The sequence below is a fragment of the Peromyscus leucopus genome, chromosome 14 (assembly GCF_004664715.2).
Source record: "Peromyscus leucopus breed LL Stock chromosome 14, UCI_PerLeu_2.1, whole genome shotgun sequence".
NCBI classification, from domain to species: domain Eukaryota; kingdom Metazoa; phylum Chordata; class Mammalia; order Rodentia; family Cricetidae; genus Peromyscus; species Peromyscus leucopus.
This window is the reverse complement of record NC_051075.1, coordinates 88863876-88887522: the sequence shown is the minus strand read 5'-3', so window position 1 is coordinate 88887522 and position 23647 is coordinate 88863876. Positions and strand designations below refer to the sequence as shown.

The window sequence follows — 23647 nt, the reverse complement described above, 5'->3', positions numbered from 1 at the left end:
AATATCCCCGAACTGTACAAATTTTAAAAGTCCTTCAAGTATGTAACAGGTGGAGATGAAAACCAAAGGTGGTACAGCAGCCATCATGAGACTCAGCTCTGCTGGATCTTTGTCAAGCAGCTGTGCTGGCTTTGTGACTTTTGCTGTTCCCATCAGATATGGCTGTGGCAGTAGACCAGGCTGGCCTTGAATTCACAGAGATCCTCCTGCCTCTGCCTCTCAAGTGCTGGGATTAAAGGTATGTGCCACCAACTCCCAGCTATAATTCTGGCAATATTCCTTAAGCTAGGTTTTTTCAAAGTAGAGACCTGACCTCAGTTCTCCTATCTCAGCTAAAATACTTAATTGGAGTAATATCTTCTAGGATTTCCTTCTTAAAGTCATTTCAGAATAACATTCTCCAAATATTAAGGGTTTTTAGTGTGTTTTATGCATACTTAAGGTTATAAACTGTATTATCTAAAAAAGTGATCCTACAAGAAGTTAACCATTCTTCATAGGATATTCTGTTCTGGGTACACTTGTATTATATAAAATGACAACCAGGACCAAAGACAGATGCTCTATAGTTTCTAGAAATCCAGGTTGTGCTCTGATGTACCAGTAAGAAATATATATCCTTTTAAACCAGGTAGGTGGCACACTTGGGAGGTAGAGGTAGAAGGATCAGGATTGAAGGCTATCGTCAGCTATATAGTGAGTCTGAGGCCAGTCTAGGCTGCATTAGACCAGAGAGAGAAATAGATAGGTAGTTAGAGAGGTATGTATCTAGAGAGAGAGGTAGGTAAGTAGACAGACAGACAGACAGGATACATATATTATATATACATATATATACATATATATACATATATATATACATATATATATAGAGAGAGAGAGTATGTTTGTATGTATATAGAGGATAAATAGACACTAAATATATCTTTGTGTGTGTGTAAAATTATGTGTATGTATATGTACGTGCACATATTCTACGTGGAGGCCAGAAAACAACCTTAAATGTTGTTCCCCAGGAGAACCACCTACCTTGTTTTTTGAGACACTTTCTCAATGGGACATGGGACCCACTGATTAGGCTAGGCTGACTAAAGTAGGCCTTGAAAGGACCAAGCAGATGCCATAATAGGCTGCTCAGTCTTCTCTCAGAGATCAGGCCTCAATTTCAGTTTCCTGAGACTTGAGCAAGCAGTTTCTGGGAGGGCCATGAACAAAAGACATAGTCCTTGCAGTAGCTCCCTTTCTGCACGTACTCTGACTGCTCAAGGTTCAGTCAATTGTTTACTGTCTGGGACCCCTCACCAACTTAGAGCTATGTGCATAGGTCAATGTGAATGTGCTGGGACAGCCAGCCTCCATGGCAGCTCAAGGACAGAGCCTGGGACTTGTCCAGGCCTGCCCAAAAATGGTAACTGTAACCCCCAACTAACCCTAGCCAATTAAAAGTTACTAACATGATTACCACCCACATCAACCAATCCTGAGTCTGTTTCTATGGAGTCTGTAAACCCCCAAGCCCCCCTTTCTTTAAAAACCCTGCCCCATTGCTACTCGGGGTCTCTCCTGCTCTGCTGCTGCGTCTGACAGATGTACAGAGAGTCCCGAGTTAACTCATAACAATACAAAGACTCGTTGCTTTTGCATCGGATTCAGTCTCTTGGTGGTCTTTGGGGGACTCTGGGAACAACAGCCTCAGGGAATCTCCCATCTCTGCCTCCCCAGGACTACACCCAGTCTTTTACATGCATGCTAAGGATCAATCTCAGGTCCTTAGGCTTAGGCAGTAAACACTTTATTGACCTAGCCACTCATATCATTTTTTTAAAAAGAATTCCTAAGATAAAACCATAGTTATTTAATGCTAGGCACCTACCCCAGGTAACTATTTTAATATTTCTTATACAAAATATAGGTAAACATTGATGATTCTGTGACTTTCCATGTCTGAACTAATACCAGAGGTTCATTCACAGACTCATAGCCATCTCCACTGTGTCTCCTCTTTGACCTCTGAGAAACACTTCCAGTGCCAGAGTCTCTTTCAAGCATGAGTCTCTTTCCTTCCTCGTCCTCATCCCATTGTGGTCAAGAGTCAGCCGACTCCCTGTCTACTCAGGGTGAGGCCTCTTCCAGCTCTGCTTCACTGCTCGGAAAGTTTGCGGTGACGTGTTGTGACAAGAGCGTTGATCCGAGCTGCCTTTGAGGGTGTCAGGCTTTCTCGTGTCCTTCCTTACAGAAACTGCTGTAGCCTTTGTGCCTTTGGCTCCTTCTGACTCCTCTCAGTAATCCAAGCACAGTGAGGCTGGCTCGGCCGTGAATTGAACCCTTTTCTGCACAAAGGCACGGCTAAGTTAACTGAGCGGGAAACTTTCTTGAAGGCAAGAGCAGAAACATCTGGGGGACCTAGTTAAACGCTGATGATGATGATGTAAAACTAAGATGTGGTTTGCTTGTGTGGTACTTTATGACGGTTCATGAAAGAAGCGGGTCTTCTGTGTCTGCTGAGCTTTTTTCCCTAAGGATAAGAAAATTTAGACTTATTTTCTCTTTCAGAAAAGAGGTGACGATTTTGAAACTGTATCCTTCTGGCTTTCTAACACATGCCGATTTTTGCACTGTTTGAAGCAATACAGTGGAGAAGAGGTGAGAAAACCGTGGTGGTAAAAACAGCATGCTGTGCTTTCTCTGACCTTTTAAAGGGGAAGTTTAAAAAACGTTTGAATCATGTTAATTTCCAAACCCCCAAGCATGTGGCTTAATGTAGTGTTTCATTGATGCTTGCTAGCTTGTGGTAAACTGAGCAATGATGTCGTTTCCCCCTTGCTAGCATTTGAGAAAGCATGCCAAAACAAATCCAGCATCAGTCAAGTGAATAATTACCAGAAAACAAAATCTTTTCTTAATGTGTTGTGGTGGTCTGTGTAGAATTAAGATTGGGATATAGAATTATTTAAAGAAATGAGTCTGTTTAGGCTAACCAATGGCACCTTAAAGGCAACCAACAAAAAAGGCATAATTAAAAATTATATATGTAACTGGGCATGGTGGTGCATGCCTTTAATCCCAGTACTCTGGAGGTAGAGAAAGACATGTCTCTGAGCTTAAGGCCAGCCTGGTCTATAGAGCAACTTCTAGGACAGCCAGGGCTCACAGAGGAACCCTGCCTTGAAAGGAAAAAAAAATCACATATGTATCTTTGGGTGTGTCTAAAAAAATCTATACTGATTTTGTTTGTAGTAGAGTGTTCATTCATTGTTGGATAGATTCCAACCAAGTGTAAAACTGTAAACTGTTGATTATTGTCGAAAGCTGCTTACTGCACATCTGACAGCACTTGATATACAGAATATGTTTGCCATTTGATTGTTATAACATCTCATGCGGTTAGCATTAAACCCATTTTACAGATGAGGACTCTGAGGCTCAGTGGGGCTCATCCATTAGCCAATAGCATCTTGGCATAAGGAGCAGAGCTGTGACTCTGCATCTGCACAACTTGGAGACTTGTGGCCTGCCCCTGCCCCTTTCCAATGCCCCATCCTTTGTCAGGAAGGCAGGCAGAGCAGCTTAGTCAGTAGCAATCTCTGGCATCCAGAGTAGAGGACTGTCATGGCAAAATAACAGGCTATACAGAGACAAGCAGGACACCCAAGAAGGTGGGCCTATGAGAGCAGAATCCTGAGCACGGGGTGAAGAAGATCCTGGCTGGCCCCACGTTTCTACTGTGTCATCCAGGAAGCAGCTCCATCACCAGGCAGGGCTGGTGAGCAGTGTGCTTAGGTCCGAGTGACAGGAAGAAGTGCCGCCTGTCTGGGGAGTTCTCCTTTAACCAGTGCTGCTGAAAGACTTTTCTAAGATCTCAAGGAAATCATTGTGTAGATTCTGTGAGTTAGACTAAAATGACAAAGTTCATTCATTTTCTAGTCATAAAAAGTGGTCTATCCAAGAAGATTATGCATATGTATCCCTCTGGGTGTGGTATATATGAATAGGACTGTATTTTAAGAGCTAAAGAGTACTTTCAGTTATTTATTTAGTGTTTGGTGGTAACCCTGCTGTTTGATTAATGAAATCTGTTTCTTTTTCTTAAGTTAAACCTCCCCCCCCACCACTCCCCCCCACCACCATTCCCCCCCGCCCCCGCCCCCGCCCCGTCTTGCTATTAGAAAGCCTGAAGTATAGATGGCCAGGGTCATCTCTTAGTCAGAGCTCTAAGTGGAAGAGGGAGAGAGCAGGAGTGAAAACACAGAGCAGTGTTGAGGATGGTCATCCCGGCACTGGGCATGGAGGTGCCGAGCAGTTGCAGAGGGAGGCGGACAGAGGCACTGGCTTCCTGGACACCACTAACACTGTGTTGATTCTAGGGCTTCATGAAGCACAACACATCTCGCCAGAATGAACACTGCCTCACCAACTTTGACCTTGCTGAATACCGGCAAGTGCTGAGCGACTTGGCCATTCAGATCTACCAGCAGCTTGTGAGGGTGTTAGAGAACATCCTTCAGCCAATGATAGGTAAGACCGGTGTGCCTGAGCATCGCATGTGCTTGGCAACAAATGAGGCCAGCGGCACACATGTCAGACATGTAGTCCTGTGGAAGACATAAAGTAGTTAGTACAATAAAATTCGCTGTCTCCACAGGATTGAAGCACTAGAGTCTGTGCTTAATTCTCTGCAGAGACTAGCTGCTCCTTGTTTCTAGCAGTAGACTCTTGCCCTTTTGTCCAATGTCAAATAGACTTCAGACCTCCAGCTGCTGTGGCACTACTGCACAGGCCTCCTGGGGGCCAATGGAAACCAAGGAGGCTGGGTGGGTTTGCACTTGGCCTAGTGGTCCACAGTGAAAGGGCTGGAAAGGCCCTACCTGGGGCAGCATACAGCTGTCATGGGTTTGCACCAGACACTCTTGTTGGAAGTGCTGGTTTCCTATGACCTGAGTGGCTCATGTGCTTCTACCTGTGTATGGAGATGGACTGGGGGCCCATGCACCTCTCTTTATACTCATTCTGAAGGTTCTTTCATAATTTGTGTTGTCTGATTCCCTTGGGATGGGTAGCATGTATGGTAGGAATTAGTCACGTCCCAATTGCAGGCTGCTGATTTTTAATATAGCAGATTGTTTTGTTTTGCAAGTTACCAAACACTTTTATCTCAAGGCAGATTTGAGCCTTTTCAACTCTTCAGACTACATCAGGCTTCCCTTGCTTTCTTCCCCTGACCGTGTGTCCTCCACATTTTTACCTTTTCACCTCCTTCAGTAAGTCGTAGATTTCATTTCCTTTCACAGGCCCATAGTTAAAACAGCTGGGGACATAAAAGTCTGAGGACGTCATATGAGATGGCAGTTATTTCTTCTCCTGTGCCTTCAGAAGTTATAAACTTAAAACACTCTAGATTGACCAAAATGCAGGAATTAACACAGAGGCAAGGAAGACCAGCGTCCAGCAGTCTTTTCCGTCTTTGCCCATGGGTATTGGCTGAACAAGAAGTTTGCCTCTACGCTGTCCTGTTCTTACTGTCCCCATATCCCAGTCAGTTAATAGCAACAACAACTGTTTCTGAGTCAGTATAAGGTTTGTGGGGAGCTGAGTTTAGCACAAGGAAAAAAAAAAAAAAAAAAAACAACCCAGGTCTGATCACTGCTTTCAAGGGCCTCCCAGGCAGGGGATGGACATCTCAAAGTGGACATGTCAGAGTGGGTATCTCAGAGTAGACTTGTTAGAAGCTTTCTAAGGAGGCAAAGCTAGACACACACACACACACACACACACACACACACACACACACACACAGAGAGAGAGAGAGAGAGAGAGAGAGAGAGAGAGAGAGAGAGAGAGAGAGAGAGAGGTGTACAGGATTAGAGACTAAGTCTGGAGGAACAGAAGCTATCCCAGAGTCTCACAGCAGTTGTGGGGATCTCAGGACAGGGAGGGGCTCAGCTCTCCATCTCCACACCACTAACTCTAAGATCTTCTCCAAGACTGCTTCCCAAGGCCTGCCTTCCTTACTGTCTTCTTGTTACTGTTTTGTTCTTGTTATTTTGTTGTTTGATTTGTGGTTGTGTGTGTGTGTGTGTGTGTGTGTGTGTGTGTGTGTGTGTGTGTGTGTGTGTTTAATGTCTGAGAACAAATACAAAGAACACTTATTTAACCACTCTTAAAAACTTCTTAGATACCACATGCCAGTGCAATCCCAAAGCTGCTGCTTATTTTAGAAAATACAGCAGTAAGGTTACTTAATACTGTGGAAGATTTGTATTTAAAAACTGACTACTTGTTAAAGTTTAAAATCCAAAGGCTTATTCTTGGGGCAGTTCCTTCCCCCACTGTCTTCATTCTCAGATCATTTCCTAAAGTGTGTGTGTGTGTGTGTAGTGTAGTGTAGTGTGTGCATGCGGGTGCATATACATATGCACTCCCTCTGAATCCTCTGAATAACTGAAACCCTTGTACAGTCTCAGGCATGCTGGAGCATGAAACAATCCAGGGTGTGTCCGGGGTCAAGCCCACAGGGCTCAGAAAGCGCACCTCCAGCATTGCGGACGAGGGCACCTACACGCTGGACTCGATCCTGCGGCAACTCAACGCCTTCCATTCAGTCATGTGTCAGCATGGCATGGACCCAGAGCTAATCAAGCAAGTGGTCAAGCAGATGTTCTACATCGTGGGTGCCATCACCCTAAACAACCTCCTCCTGCGCAAGGACATGTGCTCTTGGAGCAAAGGCATGCAGATCAGGTGAGCAAACACCAACGTGTGGCAGCCTTGCCCTGCTTGCTCTTGAGGGCTGGTGACGTGTTTCCCAGCAGTGCACCCAGTGTTGGTGCCACATGGCCAAGTGTGTGGGAACAGTGGTATAGAGCCAGGTCTCTCGCTTGGGTGGCTTCTCTTGCTCAGGAGGAAACCCTGCTCCTCTGTTCAGCCACCTTGTTTGTAGGAGTGTAAGGATGTGCAAAATACACAACAGTGGACATTTGTTTTCTCTATTTGTTTTGATTGCACAATAAGAAAACATTAGGTTGCCGGGCGGTGGTGGCGCACGCCTTTAATCCCAGCACTCGGGAGGCAGAGCCAGGCGGATCTCTGTGAGTTCGAGGCCAGCCTGGGCTACCAAGTGAGCTCCAGGAAAGGTGCAAAGCTACACAGAGAAACCCTGTCTTGAAAAACCAAAAAAAAAAAAAAAAAAAAAAAAAAGAAGAAGAAAAGAAAACATTAGGAAAAAGATGAAACTTTCTAGTATTTGGTGGTTGTTCTAGAAATATCTTTCCATATTAGGAATATGAGTGAGAATAGACCCAACAGGAGCTGGAGAGATGGCTCAGTGGTTAAGAACACTTACTGTTCTTGCGTAGGACCCAAATAGGGTTCCCAGAACCTATATGGTGGTTCACAACTGTCTGGAATTGCAGTTCCAGGGGATGTAACTTCCTCTTCTGGCCTCTGTGCACACTGCATGCATGGTACATATACATATATCCAACCAAACTCATACACTTAAAAAAAATTTTAATTAAAATAGGTTTTAAGTTGAAGAAAAATAATAGGTCCAAAGATAGTTTACTTACAGTTGAATTTGAAGAAAAACTATATTCCATTTTTAAATTTTAGTTTCTTTTTTTTAGAGAAAAGGTCTCACTGTATAACCCAGCTGGTCTTAGACTCATGATCCTTCTGCTTCAGCTAGGAATGCAGGCATGCACCAACCATGCCCAGCAACAACTAAATTTTGTACCCACTACTCATTATTGCCTCATTATTGTAACGTAACTGAATTGGGGGGAGTCCAAATAGCTATTCTGATGCAGCCAGTATCTTCACTGAAAAAGAGAAAAGGGTTTTTCTACTAAATCTGTAATTAACTACTAGAGAACGTTAGTGTTCTGTATTGACCGTTCTTATCCACATTTCACTTTAAGGTATTACCTCCATTCAGGGAGTCTAACTTTTCATGAAGTCATGCATTTTCTTTCTTTCTTTCTTTCTTTTTTTTTTTTTAATGACAAGGTCTCATGTAGCCAGGCTGATCTCACACTCACAGCATACCCAGTGATAACTTTGAACTCCTGATCGCCCTGCCTCTACCTCCCAAGTGCCAGGATGACAGACATGTACCATCACAACCAACTGAAGTCATTCATCTTAATATCATAATGCCTCCGTCTGCCTGATGACTGAATTCTGTCTGTGTGTCCATCTGCCTTAACTGTAGTTTAAAATCTATGGTCAAATATCTGGCCACCTAAACCCTAGCATCTGTGCGATTTCCTTCTCTCTCCAGTTTGGAGTCTTTGTCCCTTCCAGGGGCTTTCCCTTGCCCTCTCTTCTTGTCTCTGGGCTTTCTAAGGCCACTGTTCCCATTGTCAAGGCCCTTCCCTAGAGAAGCTTGAGTCCAAGGCACATGGTGTGGTCTCTGGTTATTCAGTCACCCAGTTTGGAATCTTCTTAATTTGGAGTGCATGAAGAATTAAGAGGATTATCCTGCAAAGGGAACCTGTATCTGAAATTGCAGGAGAAGCCAGAAAGTACATTCTAGTCAGCTGTTCAGTAAGGACAGAGTCATACAATGTATTCAGTTTTGTTTATTAGCAAGTCTAATTAATAACTTTCCCTCTGATGAATGTTTCCATCTTCCAATAAAGACTTGGAGTCTCTTGTCATTCAGTCTTATATAATTACAATTATAAGCCTCATGACTTTATAATGATAAATGTTAAAGCACAGCTGATTAGATTTTAGAAAATTGAACAAAAATACTACCTGTCATTTTAACTGACAAGGCTACGTACACAAAATTAAGACACTTATGACAGCATTCAGAAAATTTGCATTTTCTCTTTTATTCTCTCTTACACTTTCTCTTTTTATTTTTGGCGTAGGTACAATGTCAGTCAATTGGAAGAATGGCTACGTGACAAGAATCTAATGAACAGCGGGGCCAAAGAGACTCTGGAACCTCTCATTCAGGCTGCTCAACTTTTGCAAGTGAAAAAGAAAACTGATGATGATGCCGAAGCCATCTGCTCCATGTGCAATGCCCTGACCACTGCCCAGGTACCGCCTCCTAGGGTGGCACACTGTAGTAGCCCTCTCAGAGGAATTCAGTGAGGTCAGGCCTGGCTGTTGCTGTCCTCTGCACTGACCTCCTCCCTTACAGAAGATACATGACTATGTAAATCTAGGAGAGAGGAGATTTTATGATCAATTAATACATTTCAGTGCTATAGTAGTCCCCTATAGAATATTCAGCAAAGAGTAAGTGCCTAGGACTCTGTATAATGGTCTCAGCCTTGAGATACAACCTGGAATACGACAAAGTACTTGCTCCCTTGGGGCATATATTCTGTGGTGCTCCAGTTCATGAATCCAGTTCTGTGTTATCTAATAATTAACGGTTCTTTATGTTTTTCTACTTGGGGCCAGCAAGGTGGTTCAGGTAGTAAAGAAGCTTACTGCCAACCTGATGACCTGAGCTTCATCCCTGAAACCCATGTGGTAAAGGAGAGAACCAACTCCCAAGGTTGTCCTCTGTCCTCCACATGCATGCTGTGACACCGCCCATATATGTACACACATACACAGAATAATTCTTCCTCTCTCAATTCTTCACATGATTAGTTCCCATCACACAGTATCGTACTTGTATGGGAAAATACTTCAGTTAAGAATGAAAGATCTCTACCTCAGGGGCTTACAGTTCAGTAGGGAAACAGAAATGCATGAAGCTGACACTAGCATAGAAATTCTTTACAAGAAGCATTGGAGGTACTGACGGCCTTTTTCTGAGGCGCATTGAACTCAAGGACAGGGACCAGATAGGAAGGTGTCAGTGGAAATCGCAGCAGCTGGAAGAGAGCCCACTGTTCTCCTTGCCTGGTCTTCCCAGTGCTCAGTCTCTAGCTGTGGCCAGTGTCATTCACTTTGCTCAGGGAAGACAGTCAGAACCATCATCTGTAACTTCCTAGTGTCAGACTCAAGTTTGCAAAAACTGCTGTGAGCTTCATGTAAGTGTAAATCTGCAGGACTGATGAGGTCTGGAGACCTTCCCTGTTTCTGCCAAGTACAGAAAGTAATGGTATAGTGGTGAAACCCAATTTGTAGATGTTTCCTCTCCTCCAGCTTTTAAAGAATGTGCTCTAGTACTTAACTATTTCAACTTTAGTACATGCCCCCAAAGGTTTAGGTGTTATAGAACATTATATATATATATTCACACACACACACACACACACACACACACACACACACATTCATTGAGGATAAAAATAACTTTCTACCTTACATAAACAGTGATGTTCTTAAGGTTAGCCTGGGCTACATAGTGAATTCCAGGCCAGCCTGGGATACACAGAGATACCCTGTCTCAAGCCCTCCAGCACCATAAAAGGAAAAGAGGAATGACCATTTTGTGAAAGAAATTTGATTTTTTTTTTTTTTTTTTTAGAATTTACTACTAAACTGGATGCTGGTAACACATGCCTTTAATCCCAGCACCTGGGAGGCAAAGGCAGGTGGATCTCTGTGAGTTCCACGACACCCGAGCTACACAGAGCATCTCTGTTGTAAACAAACAAACAAACAAATAAAAAAGAATTTACTCTTAAGTTATTGGTTAAATTTCTTTAAAGACCTTGTTTTTTTGTGTAATTCATTAATAGTAACTCTTTTCTAGACATATGAGTTTTTAAGAATGTTTAAAGTGAATAATATTTAATTCTGCTATTTTTATATGCCCATATGTACTTTTATATGAAGACAGCAAGTTGCAAAATAGCAAAAAAAAAAAAAAATCAATTCATTCCATTTGTACAAAAATAGCATAAGCCAGCATGTATAGAAAGTAGCTCAGTGGTTGCCCAGGATGTGGCCAGCTGTTGTTTTAGGAGATGGGGAGGATATAAGTAGGGGCACTTTTTTTCTATGCTGTATTTTGTACTGTTTGAATGTTTTTCTAAATTTTTTTTTCTCTTAAAATGTTACATAACTACATTCTTCTTCTAAAACTTCAAACACGAAGGCAAATGTGCCCTTCGGTATCTCCTTCCCTCTCCCAGCCTCCCCCAGGTAGAACGAAAAGGGAGATACACAGGTCCTTCCCACTCACCAGGTCATGAAGAGCCAGCCTGTTTGTGAGCTGTGCCCAAAGCTTTCCCTTTTCCCTCTCCAGATCGTCAAGGTATTGAATCTCTACACACCGGTTAATGAGTTTGAAGAAAGGGTCTCTGTTGCATTTATCCGCACTATACAGGTAAGGTGCTTTTTCTTTGTTACTGTTTCACCGCAGGGTCATTTGAGCAGAAGACTTACGGTGTTTTCATCTCTTACTTTTCCATCTTACTTATGTTGCATTGCATTAACTTTTTTATATAAGATTATAGCCCATAAATATTTTTAAACAAAGATTAACATTTTTCATTAAAGTTTTTTTTATAGAAATTTCGGTAGACGTCTCACAAATTGGAAGGACTGACACCCTGTTTGTTCTTTTTCTTATCTTCTCAGTTGCGGTTACGAGACAGGAAAGACTCTCCGCAGCTGCTCATGGATGCTAAACACATCTTTCCTGTCACTTTCCCCTTTAACCCATCCTCCCTGGCTTTAGAAACCATCCAGATCCCAGCCAGCCTGGGCCTGGGCTTCATTGCCCGGGTCTGAAGTGCTGTCCAGGCAAACAGAGCATAGGAACAGTTGTTTCCGGTGAGCTGGTGAAAATGCATTTCTAAAGAAAGAGCACTGATCATCTCTAAGGGAAGACGTTATTAACTGGAAACCCCCCCCCTCGGGACCCTTTCACTTGGGAAGAGACGCCGTGTCCTGTGTCACCTTTAAAGCACCGTTCTTCTTCATCAGTTGAGTTTACATACAGCTAAATGATGGCAGGGAGGCATGAAAGGAGGGAAACTGTATCTTCAGCTGACAGCAGTGATTTTCAATCTTTAGTGCTGCATTAAGTGACATACAAAAGTACAGTTCCATATGTATGAACTGTTGTTAGCAAGGCACAGAGAAAGAACCGAAAGACAAATCACCACACATATCATATCAGCTTAGGAGCCAATCATGTTGATATTGTCAAACTGGATCAAAAAATAAACTGGCAATATGTAAAGTAATTGCCCAAGTAACGTCCTTCTGTGTGTCGTCATGGTACAGCAACTGTAAAGATGCCGGTTTGCTGGGTAGCGTAGTTGATCTTTTGTACTGTAGCTTACCAAGCATCTTCAATGACTGCTGCGTGCTGTCTCCTGACCTAAGTGATGCTCTTATTAGGCACTACCCAATGAGCTTCTCTTTCACCACTCTGTTTACAACTCAGCCAGATCAGTTTTAACTGGAGTATATGCAATTATCCACAGGTTCATCTGCACAAGGAGCAGGCACTGGAGTCGTATAGTAGGACAGGTTGCTTGATGTTTAGAGTTAGAGTGGCTGTTGATGTCATTGCTGATCAGGATGTGTTACATTGATATGCTAATTAATTTTACCTGTGTGGATATCACATCATGGTATAGTGTTCTGTAAAATTACTTATTTTTAGTTCCCAAATCTGATTCTTGCCATGCATATATTCAACCTTAACAGGTTCTATTTTTAATTTATTAAGTGTTAGCCTCAGTCACTATCTAGAAAGGACTGTCAGAATATTTATGATTCAGATCTTGAAACTTTGATTATCCTATAAGTTATTCAAAAAAGACATAATAAATCGTTATAATTCAGGGGGTTCAGGTGTTGCAACCTGTATAAATGTTCTCAGATATCACTGGATACTTTAAAAACATCATATTATAAATACATTAAGAAGATTTATGTAAGAAATATAAGAAGATTATTACATTTTATAGAGGATTTGGTTTAAGTAAGACCTAGATTCTGTAAATTTTCATTATTAAATTCTAATTAAGCATATTCTCCATTTTTTCCTGGAAATCTTATGTAATAAATCCTTTGGGTTATGCAAGAACAAATTCTTAGCTTTTATTCCTCTGGTTCTTAATTACAATCATCAGTTTATATAGTTTAACTGTAAGATGGTCTATAACAGTGACATTTAAATATGTGCAATATTATTGATGAGAGCTAAACAGTTTCAAGTCAATGATAAATACTGTTATTAAACAGCGATTATTGTCCATTATCTTACTGGAGCCTGAATGTCCTTGTTTATAAAGTAAGAGGGTGGGACACCTGGTTGTTCCAGCCACTTCCCCCTTTACAGTGCCCTATGCTTGGTTCCTAGAGGAAGGGACCAGAGTTACTCAGTCCATCCTGTTGGAAAGACCAGTGTTGAGTGCCTGTCAGTTCCCTAGGGTCAATACAGTCATCACAAGTTTATGTAGCCACAATGTTTTCTTAGCATACATCATTTAGATACTTTAGAAAAATCCTAATATATTTGTGTTCTTTGAAAGTTACTTAGTTGAGGTATTTTTTGTTACATGATGAACTGCTTTTTTGTTTGGAGATTGTGTTTTTTGTAGTGCTAGGAATTGAACCCAGGGCCTCGTGTATGTTAAATAAGTACTATCACTGAGCTACAATCTCCACCCTTTATCAGTTCTAATACATTTATTTATTTGCAGAACCTAAAACACTAATTCAGCCAGATTCAGTTTTCACGGGTTTTCCACCTGGTTTCAGTCACTGCATTAGTGCTGTGCGTCACGCAGCAGAGAGCGTGTGGGTGGGAAGTTGCTGAGCGAGCACAGCATGTGTAGGCTGTCTTCCCTCCGCCCCAGCCGTCCTCCACACCCTGCTCCCAGCTTAACCCTGTGTAGACGGCTGATGTGCACCCTGAGTTTTGTCTCAAGACCACGCTATCATAGCCACTGTCCCTGCGGCCCCTTTTTCCTCACTCCAGACATTGTGTCCTACAGCTTCTGGCACTTTCTCTCACGTATTTTTCTCTGCTGTCAAGAACCAGAGTTCCTCTCCGTGACTGTCCCCTCTGCAGTTTCTCCTGTTCAGTGGCCGTGAGTGGCTCAGAGTTCCTCTGATTCCAAGCTAAACGAAACTCAAAACCTGCTAACTGACTGTGTGTACTTTGTTGAGGAGGCACCAGGTTTCCGCTGACGAGGTGGGATTCCCTCCACTCTGTCATCAGTATCCCCAGCTTCCCCCTGCCTGGCCCACTTTCCCACCTCTTCCCTCAGCCTAATTTACCGGCCCGACGGCTTTCTGTGGCCCTGGTTGGCATGCATGGGGCTCACCATTTGGTGTCTGCACACGCCTTTCTGATCTCATTTTTGTACTAAGGATATCATTCTCACAAATTAGCCTTTCCATAATTCAGCTGTGACACACTTGGCCTCCCGAGAAGGAGCTCTCGGAAGGCACGACAGCCCAGCACCTCTTCCTCTAGCAGCCCTGCCGGTAGCCACCCACTTTCCCTGGGGCACGCATGCGCAGCTCACCCCCTTGGAATCCAAGGTGAGAAGAAGCAGTTTGCCCCTCCCTCCCTGCAGCTTTTCTTAGCCCAAGGCTGAGTCTGCCTTAGAGTAACTCCAAAGCAGGAAAGAAACAAAATGCACCAAGGACAGCTTGGTGGTCCTTTGGAAGCTTTGAGCGTTCCACATGACCTGGCACTGCTTTGAATGTAGACGACAGAACTGGAACCCAAAGCCCAGTGGTAGGACATTTAGATTGGGGCCACTTTAGATGACCTGCTTCGTTACTGATCCATTTCCGTAGCTAAAGAAAGACTCCTTATGGGCGAGCAAGTGTGTGTGATACACACCCTTTACTAGTGTATACAGGAGGCTGTGGACATCCTTTGAGTCTCGGTGTCCTGATTATTGTGAGAAATTACTTTTCTGACAGTTCTAGGAAAAGAGGAGCTACCACCATTCTGAGAAGCCCACAAGGAGTTCACACACACACACACACACACACACACACACACACACACACACACTCGCAGTTGAGAGTTCTTCAGGAGGCATAATCCAGGGTCCTCTGGGTAAGACCAGCCTCTTAGGATAGAGAGCAAAGGCCCGTGTGTGACCCTGCACGGTGCTGTTGAAAGTTGCACAGAAATAGGACCACGTGCATGTGCTTCACGCCAGCACTCCCCTTGGTTACCTCACTTCCTCACAGCGTCACAGGAGGTGGCTCCCACAATCATTGTGAAGGTAATTCACAGGGACAGTGAGATGGTCAGTGACTTGCCTAGGGTGGCCCTGCCCTCTGGCAGGAAGGGCAGGAGCTGTCCTGTCCCTCCAGATGCTGCGGGGTGACCTGGGCTAGTAAGGGTGCTCTTCATCTTGACTGGGGTGTGGAATAGACAATGAGCACCCACTTACTTCTCGGGAAGCCGAGGCACAGTGCACATAGCACCGGCTGTGACTCGACTTGCCTTTTGTCACGAATCAGTGCTCCTTGACAGGGTATGGACTCCCAAATTAGAGGTTGTCCGAACTAAAAGGGCGGGAAGCAGTAAAAACCTCAGCTGTGAAGAGGCAAGGCAGGCCACTCTCCACACCCCTGAGGTTTCCCTGTGAGAGCCCCTGGCTGAGCTGCTGCTCACTGCTGCATAGAGGAGCCCAGGACACTAAGTTCCTCCCTCCCTGGGGCTGTCCACCCTAGGTGAGTGGTGTAAGCTTGGAAGCCACAGCATGCTGCAGGGCAGGAGCTGGGAGCCGCCGTGCTGGGGGCGTGCATGCTTGAGCCACAGGCACTTCGTGCTCGTGAGTTGTAGTTTGTTCAGACTGTGCTGTGAGGGCCGCCTTAACCCTTGCCCCCTCCCTTTTAGAGCTGCCTTAAGTCCCCAGAACTTGTCCTCAGTGAGGGACATCTCGCCATGTTTCTTGAGGTTTTGTGAGGGTTTGGATGGGATGCGGCCTCCTACCACTGATTCCTTCCTCCGCTTCCTGCGTCTCCCTGACCCCTCTGTACTGTCCCTGCCACACAGAGACTAGAGTTTATGAAGCAACCAATGAAATGTTAGCTTTAAGAGTGTTTCTGGGGTAGGCTAAGTCCCTGTGACAGTAAGCAAATGCGCATGCGCCTAAGCAGAACAGAGGTCAGAGTATTCGCAGGATTCTCGCTTTTCACTAACCCTTTGTTAATAAAGGCAAAAATACAACTCTAAAAACTTTTTATGGACACCCTTTTAAAATGTAAAGGTGCCCTACTGTGAAAGGCTGAAGAAACGCAGGGAAGTAGCTGTGTAAGTTCTAATCCATTAGAGTACCTAAAGTAACTGTAGAATTCTGGTCGGTTTCTCATAGATCAAAAACTGAAAGATGCCATGTCAGACATCTCCCAAATGCATTTGATACATTTTTTTATTTTATAATCTGGTCTAGCTAAAAATGTTCATTAGCTTAACGTCATGGGTAGAACTAGACTCATAACATATCTGAAAACAACTAACATTTTCTTGGCATTGTGATATTGCTTGGAATAGTTGGGAAAGTTTTGGGTTTGTTTTTGAAGGTTGAAATTGTCATATATAATTCAATGCTTAGAAAACTAGTGCATTCCCATGCCTTTTCCAGAGTTAGTAGTTTCAAATAACTTACTGTTATTATGTGTTATAAAATCTTAGCCTAAGTCACGCAAGCTATTATTTTTCCTGAAAACAGTGCTTTCTCCTTTAAATCTGGATAAGTGTTGTGATTTATGATCCCTAATTGTGTTCTTTTGTGGGTTCCTGAAGTAATATCGATTTTCTTGTGTTCTTTGAGAGTTTCAATTGTTCCAACAGTGTTGCACAGATGCGCCCATGGGATTTAATGTACTGTGTTTTTCTTTTAACTGTTGATAACTTATTGTGAAACGGACCTGCCTTTCAATACAGTGAAATACAGGGACACTGCAGTTTTCAAATCTTTTTCTTCCTTGGATCTGGAGAAAGAATTTTCTTGATCTACACAGTTAATCTCTGCAAAGTGGTTAAATACTGCAAGGTGAGGGGCATTATTACCAAGCCTCTTGAGGTCTGAACTGAACCCATTCCAGAGTGTCTCACGGGAAGTCTTCTAGAAGGTTAACAATTCACCTCATATCAACAAAGCCTTGGAAACATGAGTTTTTCACTGGATATCACCTAATGCTAAAAGGAAAGCCAAAACAATATCAGAATGACGTTTTATGCTCTGAATTTGTAGCTGTCTGACGTTGTACTTAGTGTGTATCTGTCATAGCACTGTATTCTCCTAGCTACTGTAGAAAATTGTTGAAATAAAGATAAGGATATAAAGAAATTCTGTCCATGTCTGTAAACCCACCTCACATGTTAACACAACAAAACAAATTGTTACTCTGAAGATTAATAAATGTTAGTCTGCAAATGAGAATCTCAAAGGGTCCTAAAATGGAAAGGGTGATAAGTTCTCCATCTGTGCTGGAAAACAGTGAAATGCAAACGGCCAGCCACAGAGGCAAGCAGAGTGGCTAGACCGACTGAGGAGCAGTGGCCTCTTTTCTTCAAGAGAGGCATGCCTGGGTAGCCTTGGAGCCTCCGACAAAAACCACAGCTGAGGCTTTGGGCATGGGATGTGGGTTTTCAAAAGCTTAAACAAGATTTGTGTCGAAGTTCAGCTTTTAGTACAGAGGAAAAGACAACTATACAGACTAGGATGGAAATGAAAGGGTGTGTGTGGGACACTCCTTTGGATGGAGAAAAAAGTCTGTGATTGACTTAGTCTTAGCTTTAGTCAGACCACGGGAGTGTGAATATTAGGCTGGATGATAACTTATATCCCATTTTCACATCACGACAAGTTCTCCCCAGGCTCAGTTAGCAAGGACTGGCCTTCCTGGAGCACCACAGCAAGGCCCCAGACAGGCAGCCGCAGGAGTGACATTAGCCACTAGCCCTGGGGAATGCATGGTCTTGTGTACTTCAACATGTTACAAAGTCATGGGAAAATTAACATTTGCTAACGGTTTCTCTTTCTAAACAGATAAGAACTCAATCGAGGTTTTCTCTCCAAAGTGAAACCACTCACTATGGCATTTTATGATTGTTAGAATTCTTTTCTGAGATACAGGATAGAAGTCAACCTTGCTCCACCCCAAAGGGAATCCATTTCCTGACATAACTGAGTTGGGATGTGTCTAGGTGCCCAGGCGCTGGCCTTGCAGATAGACACATTACTATCCTTTAGTTAGGCTTCATTCTTAGCCGGGGTCTCCCCAAGTGGTGACAGAGCCCCCAGAAGCACAGCTCTGCCATCTAAGCCTCTTTGTTAGCATTACCAGTAACATGTCAGAAGAGAGTCTCGTTGACCAGTCTGAATTCTACATGCTTTTTTGTTTGTTTTTTGAGACAGGGTTTCACTCTGTAGCCCTTCTGAAACGCAATCTGTAGCCCAGGCTGGACTGGAACTCACAGAGATCCACCTGCTTCTGCCTCCCAAGTTCTGGGATTAAAGGTGTGCACCACCACCACCTGGCTCCACATCCCTTCTTAATCACTGTCTGGGGGAACAGAGCCTGGCCAGCCTGAGCCACACCCCACCACTGGACCTCGAGTCACCACAGAAACAAGGGGGGTGTGATGGCTGTGCCGGACCAAGGCGAGGATGGGAAACAGTTCACCAGAAATGAAAGCACACATCTACCCACGGGAGAGAAGGGAGCAGCGGCCGCTTGTACCCCCGGAGGTGTGCCTCATTCCTCAAGCGTGGGGCTGCTGGGCTCCAGGATGACATCCCCAGTGAGAGCAGAGGGGTCAGGAAGTGAGACACTGTGCAGTTGAAGGATTCCAACATGGCATTTGCCACCCAGAGCAAGACCTGGGAATCGTCCCCTCAGCAGGGCCTACAGTGCTGCTGGAACCAAAGCATGGGCACTGTGGGGAGACGGCAACATAAAACCTTGTCACGTGATCTTCCTAGCATGACGTCAGCCACTCTGCTGGGCATTGGAGTTCAAAGAAAACACAGGCTAGGTGAGGTCCAGGAGAGAACTCAAGTCCTCAGGCAACTTGACCTGGGGAAGTGGCAAAGGGACACAGGGCTGGAACAAGCGGTGAGATATCCCAGCGGTCGGAGGCAGGAGAACTGCGAGTTCGAGGTTAGCCCGGGCCACATCAGTCAGGTGAGCATGGCCTAGAGTGCAGTTTGGTCTGGGAAACACAGAAGGTCCTGGGTTCCATCCTGGTACTAGGGGAAAGGGAAGTGGATCGGACAAGTCCTGTGAGACCAATAAAGAGAACATGAAGGATTCATGAGACCTAAATTACTAAACACATATTTCAAAACATCAGCAATGTTACCACTGAGAAAACAAAATACCAAGTTTATTTCACCAGTAGTAAAGTTCTGGAATTCTGTATTACTAAGTCTGTATTGCCAAGAAACTTGAATGAATGAGAGAATTCAGCTAATGTTAACCTACTTTGGGAAACACATACAGAGAGAGAGAGAGAGAGAGAGAGAGAGAGAGAGAGAGAGAGAGAGAGAGAGAGAGAGGAGCTAGGTTATATCAAAGATTCAGGCTCTAACCCAGGGAAATGTGAAGATACAGGCCCCTTTTCACATACATCCTGGTAAATTCAGGATTCTGCGTTGAATAGCCTGAACTAGATTGATGAACACTGTATGGAAAGATGGGACTCCTTTGTGGAAGAAGAGAAACCTGTGTGGCAGAGGCCAGAGGAAGACATCAGGAGTCTCCTTCAGTCACTTCTTACCCTCTTTTGGAGACAGGAGGAATTCATCCATTCATATAGTTTGGCTGGCCAATGATCTCTGGGGATCAGAATGTCTGAATCCTGGGAATCTGAACTTGGGTTCCCTTACTTGAGCGACAGACATTTTACTGACTCAGCCATCTCCCCACCCACAACCTCAGGTAAATAGAAAAGAGAGAGGGAGGCAAACATGGGTAGGAATGGAATGGAATTACTCAATAAGAAGTGAAGAGACAGACCGAATTATCCTTGCATAGCCAAGCCAATCTTAACACTAAATATTCCTCAAAAGTAGACTTTAAGAGGTACATTCTGGGCCGGTGTTGGTGGCGCATGCCTTTAGTCCCAGCACTTGGATCTCTGTGAGTTCGAGGCCAACCTGGTCTACAAAGTGAGTTCCAGGAAAGGCGCAAAACTACATCGAGAAACCCTGTCTCAAAAAACAAAAAAAAAAAAAACAAAAAAAAAAACAAGGGGCTGGAGAGATGGCTCAGAGGTTAAAAACACTGACTGCTCTTCCAGAGGTCCTGAGTTCAATTCCCAGCAACCACATGGTGGCTCACAACCATCTGTAATGAGATCTGGTGCCTTCTTCTGGCCTGCAGGCATATATGCATGCAGAACACTGTATACATAAATAAATAAATCTTTAAAAAAAAAAAAAAAAAAAAAGAGGTACATTCTGGCCCAACAGCATCAAGAGCTCTATGAACCCACTGCCTGTGGAAACTGGTGACTATGTTTTTTTTTTTTTTAAAAAAAAAAAAAAAAAAAACAAAAAAAAAAAAACAGGCCTTCTAAGCTGGGCGGTAGTGGCACACATCTTTAATCCCAGCACTCAGGAAGCAGAGACAGACGGATCTCTAAGTCTGAGGCCAGCCTGGTCTACAAAGTGAGTTGCAAGGCAGCTGGTTTTACACAGAGAAACTCTTAAAAACAACAAAACAAAACAAAAATACAGAAAGGAAGGAAGGAAGGAAATGTGCTAAATGTTGATGAGTAGTATATATTATTGTAGTAATTGCTTTTCAGTTGCTGTATGTGCTGGCTAGTTTTCATGTCAACTTGACACAAACTAGAGTCACTTTGGAAGAGAGAGCCTTAACTGAGAAAACATCCCTAACAGACTGGTCTGTGGGCAAGGCAGTGGTGCATTTTTTTAAACTGATGATTGATATGGGAGCCCAGCTCACTGTGGGCCATGCCACCTCTGGGCCGGTGGTCCTGGATTCTATACGATCGAAGGCTGAGAAAGCCGTAAGCAGCATTCCCACGTGGCCTCTGCTTCAATTCCTACCTCCAGGTTCCTGCCTTGAGTTCCTTTGTCCCTTCCCTGACTTCCCTGGGTGATGGAGTGTAATCTTCTAATCTTTGAAGTTAAATAAATTTCCGAGTTGCTTTTTGTCATGGTGTTTTATCACAGCAATAGAAACCCTAAGACATCATGGTAAAACACCATCATCAAGGCAATTTATACAAGAAAGGATTTGAGTTTTCAGTTCCAGAAGGAACCATCATGGCAGCGGGAACAGCAGTAAAGAGCTCCCATCTTGAACTGCAAGCAGGCAGCAGAATTCTAGAACAAATTTGAAATGGTGTAACTCTTTAAACTCTGAAAGCCTGCCTCCTGTGACACACTCCTAACAACTCCTTCAAATGTCTGAGACTACGGAGGACATCTCATTTAAACCGTCACAGTTATTTGAAGCAGTATCTACACACACACACACACACACACACACACACACACACACACACACCAATTTCCCAATCCAACAAGACATAAGCTTGACGCTAGCCTTTTGTGGCCAAGAACATGGGGTTTCATCTGCCCCAGCTCCCAGGTGGAGTGTGCTCTCTCTGGGAACAGCCAGGAGTCAGCATTTCTCATGTGGCCTTCAGTGTATGTTGATTAGGCTAAGCTTCAAATGAACACAGCCAAGAGGAAAGGACTCCCTCCTGCCCTGTCCCAACTCAGGGGTCCCCCATGAGTACTCGACTGCTGAAAATGTGGGGTCCTCAGTTGCCCTTAGCTAGGCTTGCAAGAGAGTGGTTTCATGTGGAGAAAAGCTGGCCTGGAGGACTTGTTTATTACTGACCCTCATGTACCCAGCACTGAGCTCTAACGAGGGCATCTCTTGGTGAACCATTATCCCCACTCCATCTCCAGAGCCTTGGCTCTGAGGTTTTGTGGGGAATGATGCAGATCATAAAAGTTTCTTTCAAAGGAACTGACTTCATTTGCAGATGTTCAAGAGAAGTTCAAGCCCAAATGTGGTGGAGGTTAAGGAATGGGAATCGGGAAATCTGGTAGCTTGGCTGGAGACAGACTGAAGTGTAGGCCCTGGGTTTTCTGTGAACAAAATGGAGAAGAGGCAGCTGAGAGGAGTCTGTGTGATCAGATAAATGGCAAACATTGACCTTAAGAATTATCCTTCCACAGGAGCCCAAAATTGTTTGGGCATTTTCCCAGTGTGGAAAAGCAATGTGTGCTTGTGGCAACGCTAACAGCAGGGCAATCGGAGCCACTGGTGGTGCCCAACAGATGAATGTGTTCAGGGAAGAGACACAAAGTGCCAAAACCCCTGCCATGCTGGGCTGACAGTGGGCACAGGCAGGCTACGGATGTGGGGAAGGTGGAAACAGCAAAATAATGTCACTGAAATAACCTGAGCACTAAAAAATAGCAAGTCTAGTTGATTAACAGTGAGAAGGAACAGTACCAGAACCGCTACAATATATCTTTAGAAACATTCAGATTCAGGGGAAAAAAATCAAGATTTGTGAAGAAATGTGAACGCAGTAGGTTGGCACTGGAGAAAGAGTGGACACAGATTTGCTATCTGACCCAGGTAAGAGGAACGGACTCACTTCCACAGCAAGGACCTCCCCCTCTAATGACGGAAGCACCAGGGCTTTATTGAAGAGCCTGTATCTCATATGGGGGCCCAACCCATCCCTTAGCATGCTCAGTTAAGGACTACACCCCCTAAACACACTCAGTTTAAGATCATGGAGCAGGCATCTGCAACCTGCAACCTGCCAGGAGAGCTGAGGATGCAGCCCAACACAAAATCATAAAATTCCTTACAACAGTATTTTTTTTTTTGTAACTAACTCAATTGCAGTTCTCAAGTATGGACCTTCTAGAAAGAGAAATGACAATATTCCCAATGTCCAAAGGTTGAACAGTGCCTGTGAGAATGCCTCTGAGCTTGGTTAGCCCATGGTAGTCAGAAGTTTCTGTCCCACCCTGGCAGTCACTTCCAAGTAACTGACTCAGACTTACGATTACTTATAAATGCTCGGCAGATAGGTCAGGCTTGTTACCACCTAACTCTTACATTTAAATTAACTCATTTTTTTGTTTTTTTTCCAAGACAGAGTTTATGTAGTTGTGGCACCTGTCCTGGATCTCGCTATGTAGACCAGGCTGGCCTCAAACTCACAGAGATCTGCCTGGCTCTGCTTCCCAAGTGCTGGGATCAAAGGCGTGCACCACCACTGCCCTGATAACCCATATTTCTTATCTATGCTTTGATACGTGGTTCATGACTTGGTACCTCATTTTCTACACATTTTGCTTCCTTGGTGACTGGCTGGCATCTCCTGACTCTGCCCTTCTTCTTCCCAGAGTCCTCTGTGTCTGGCTGTTCCACCTATACTTTCTGCCTGGCTATGGGCCTGTCAGCTTTTTATTAACCAATGAGAGTAATACACATTCACAGTGCACAGTAGGATTATTCCACAGCAGCCTGTACCACATAGTTTTATCTAAAAAATAAAGGACGTTTTGAAGGTGTATTGTAACAAGAATCTGCCCCTGAAGGTGCCCACCTCACCCAGCAGCCAACATCTCATCTGTTAAAGGCTTGGTCCTCAGCTGTTGACCACGGCAACTCTTATAAATGAAACATTTAATTGGGGTGGCTCACTTACAGTTTCGGAGGGTCAATCCATTGTCATCATGACTGGGAGCATGGAGGCAGACATGGTGCTGGAGCTGAG

General features: G+C 44.1%; 1 protein-coding gene across 6 annotated transcripts in view; it reads left to right on the top strand.

Moving 5' to 3' along the window:
- Nucleotides 1-17204, top strand: part of Myo5a (myosin VA) — a 155787-nt gene extending 138583 nt beyond the window's left edge. For 4 of the 6 annotated variants that reach the window (XM_037210948.1, XM_037210949.1, XM_028865129.2 and 1 more), the window contains 6 exons: nt 2554-2643; nt 4365-4515; nt 6456-6738; nt 8877-9051; nt 11165-11245; nt 11500-17204. In XM_037210948.1, the coding sequence (XP_037066843.1) occupies nt 2554-2643; nt 4365-4515; nt 6456-6738; nt 8877-9051; nt 11165-11245; nt 11500-11652 (933 nt within the window). In that variant the 3' untranslated portion in view covers nt 11653-17204. The remainder of the gene's footprint in view (nt 1-2553; nt 2644-4364; nt 4516-6455; nt 6739-8876; nt 9052-11164; nt 11246-11499) is intronic. The other 2 variants (XM_037210950.1, XM_028865116.2) reach the window with 1 other exon arrangement.
- The last annotated feature ends 6443 nt before the right edge of the window (nt 17205-23647 follow it).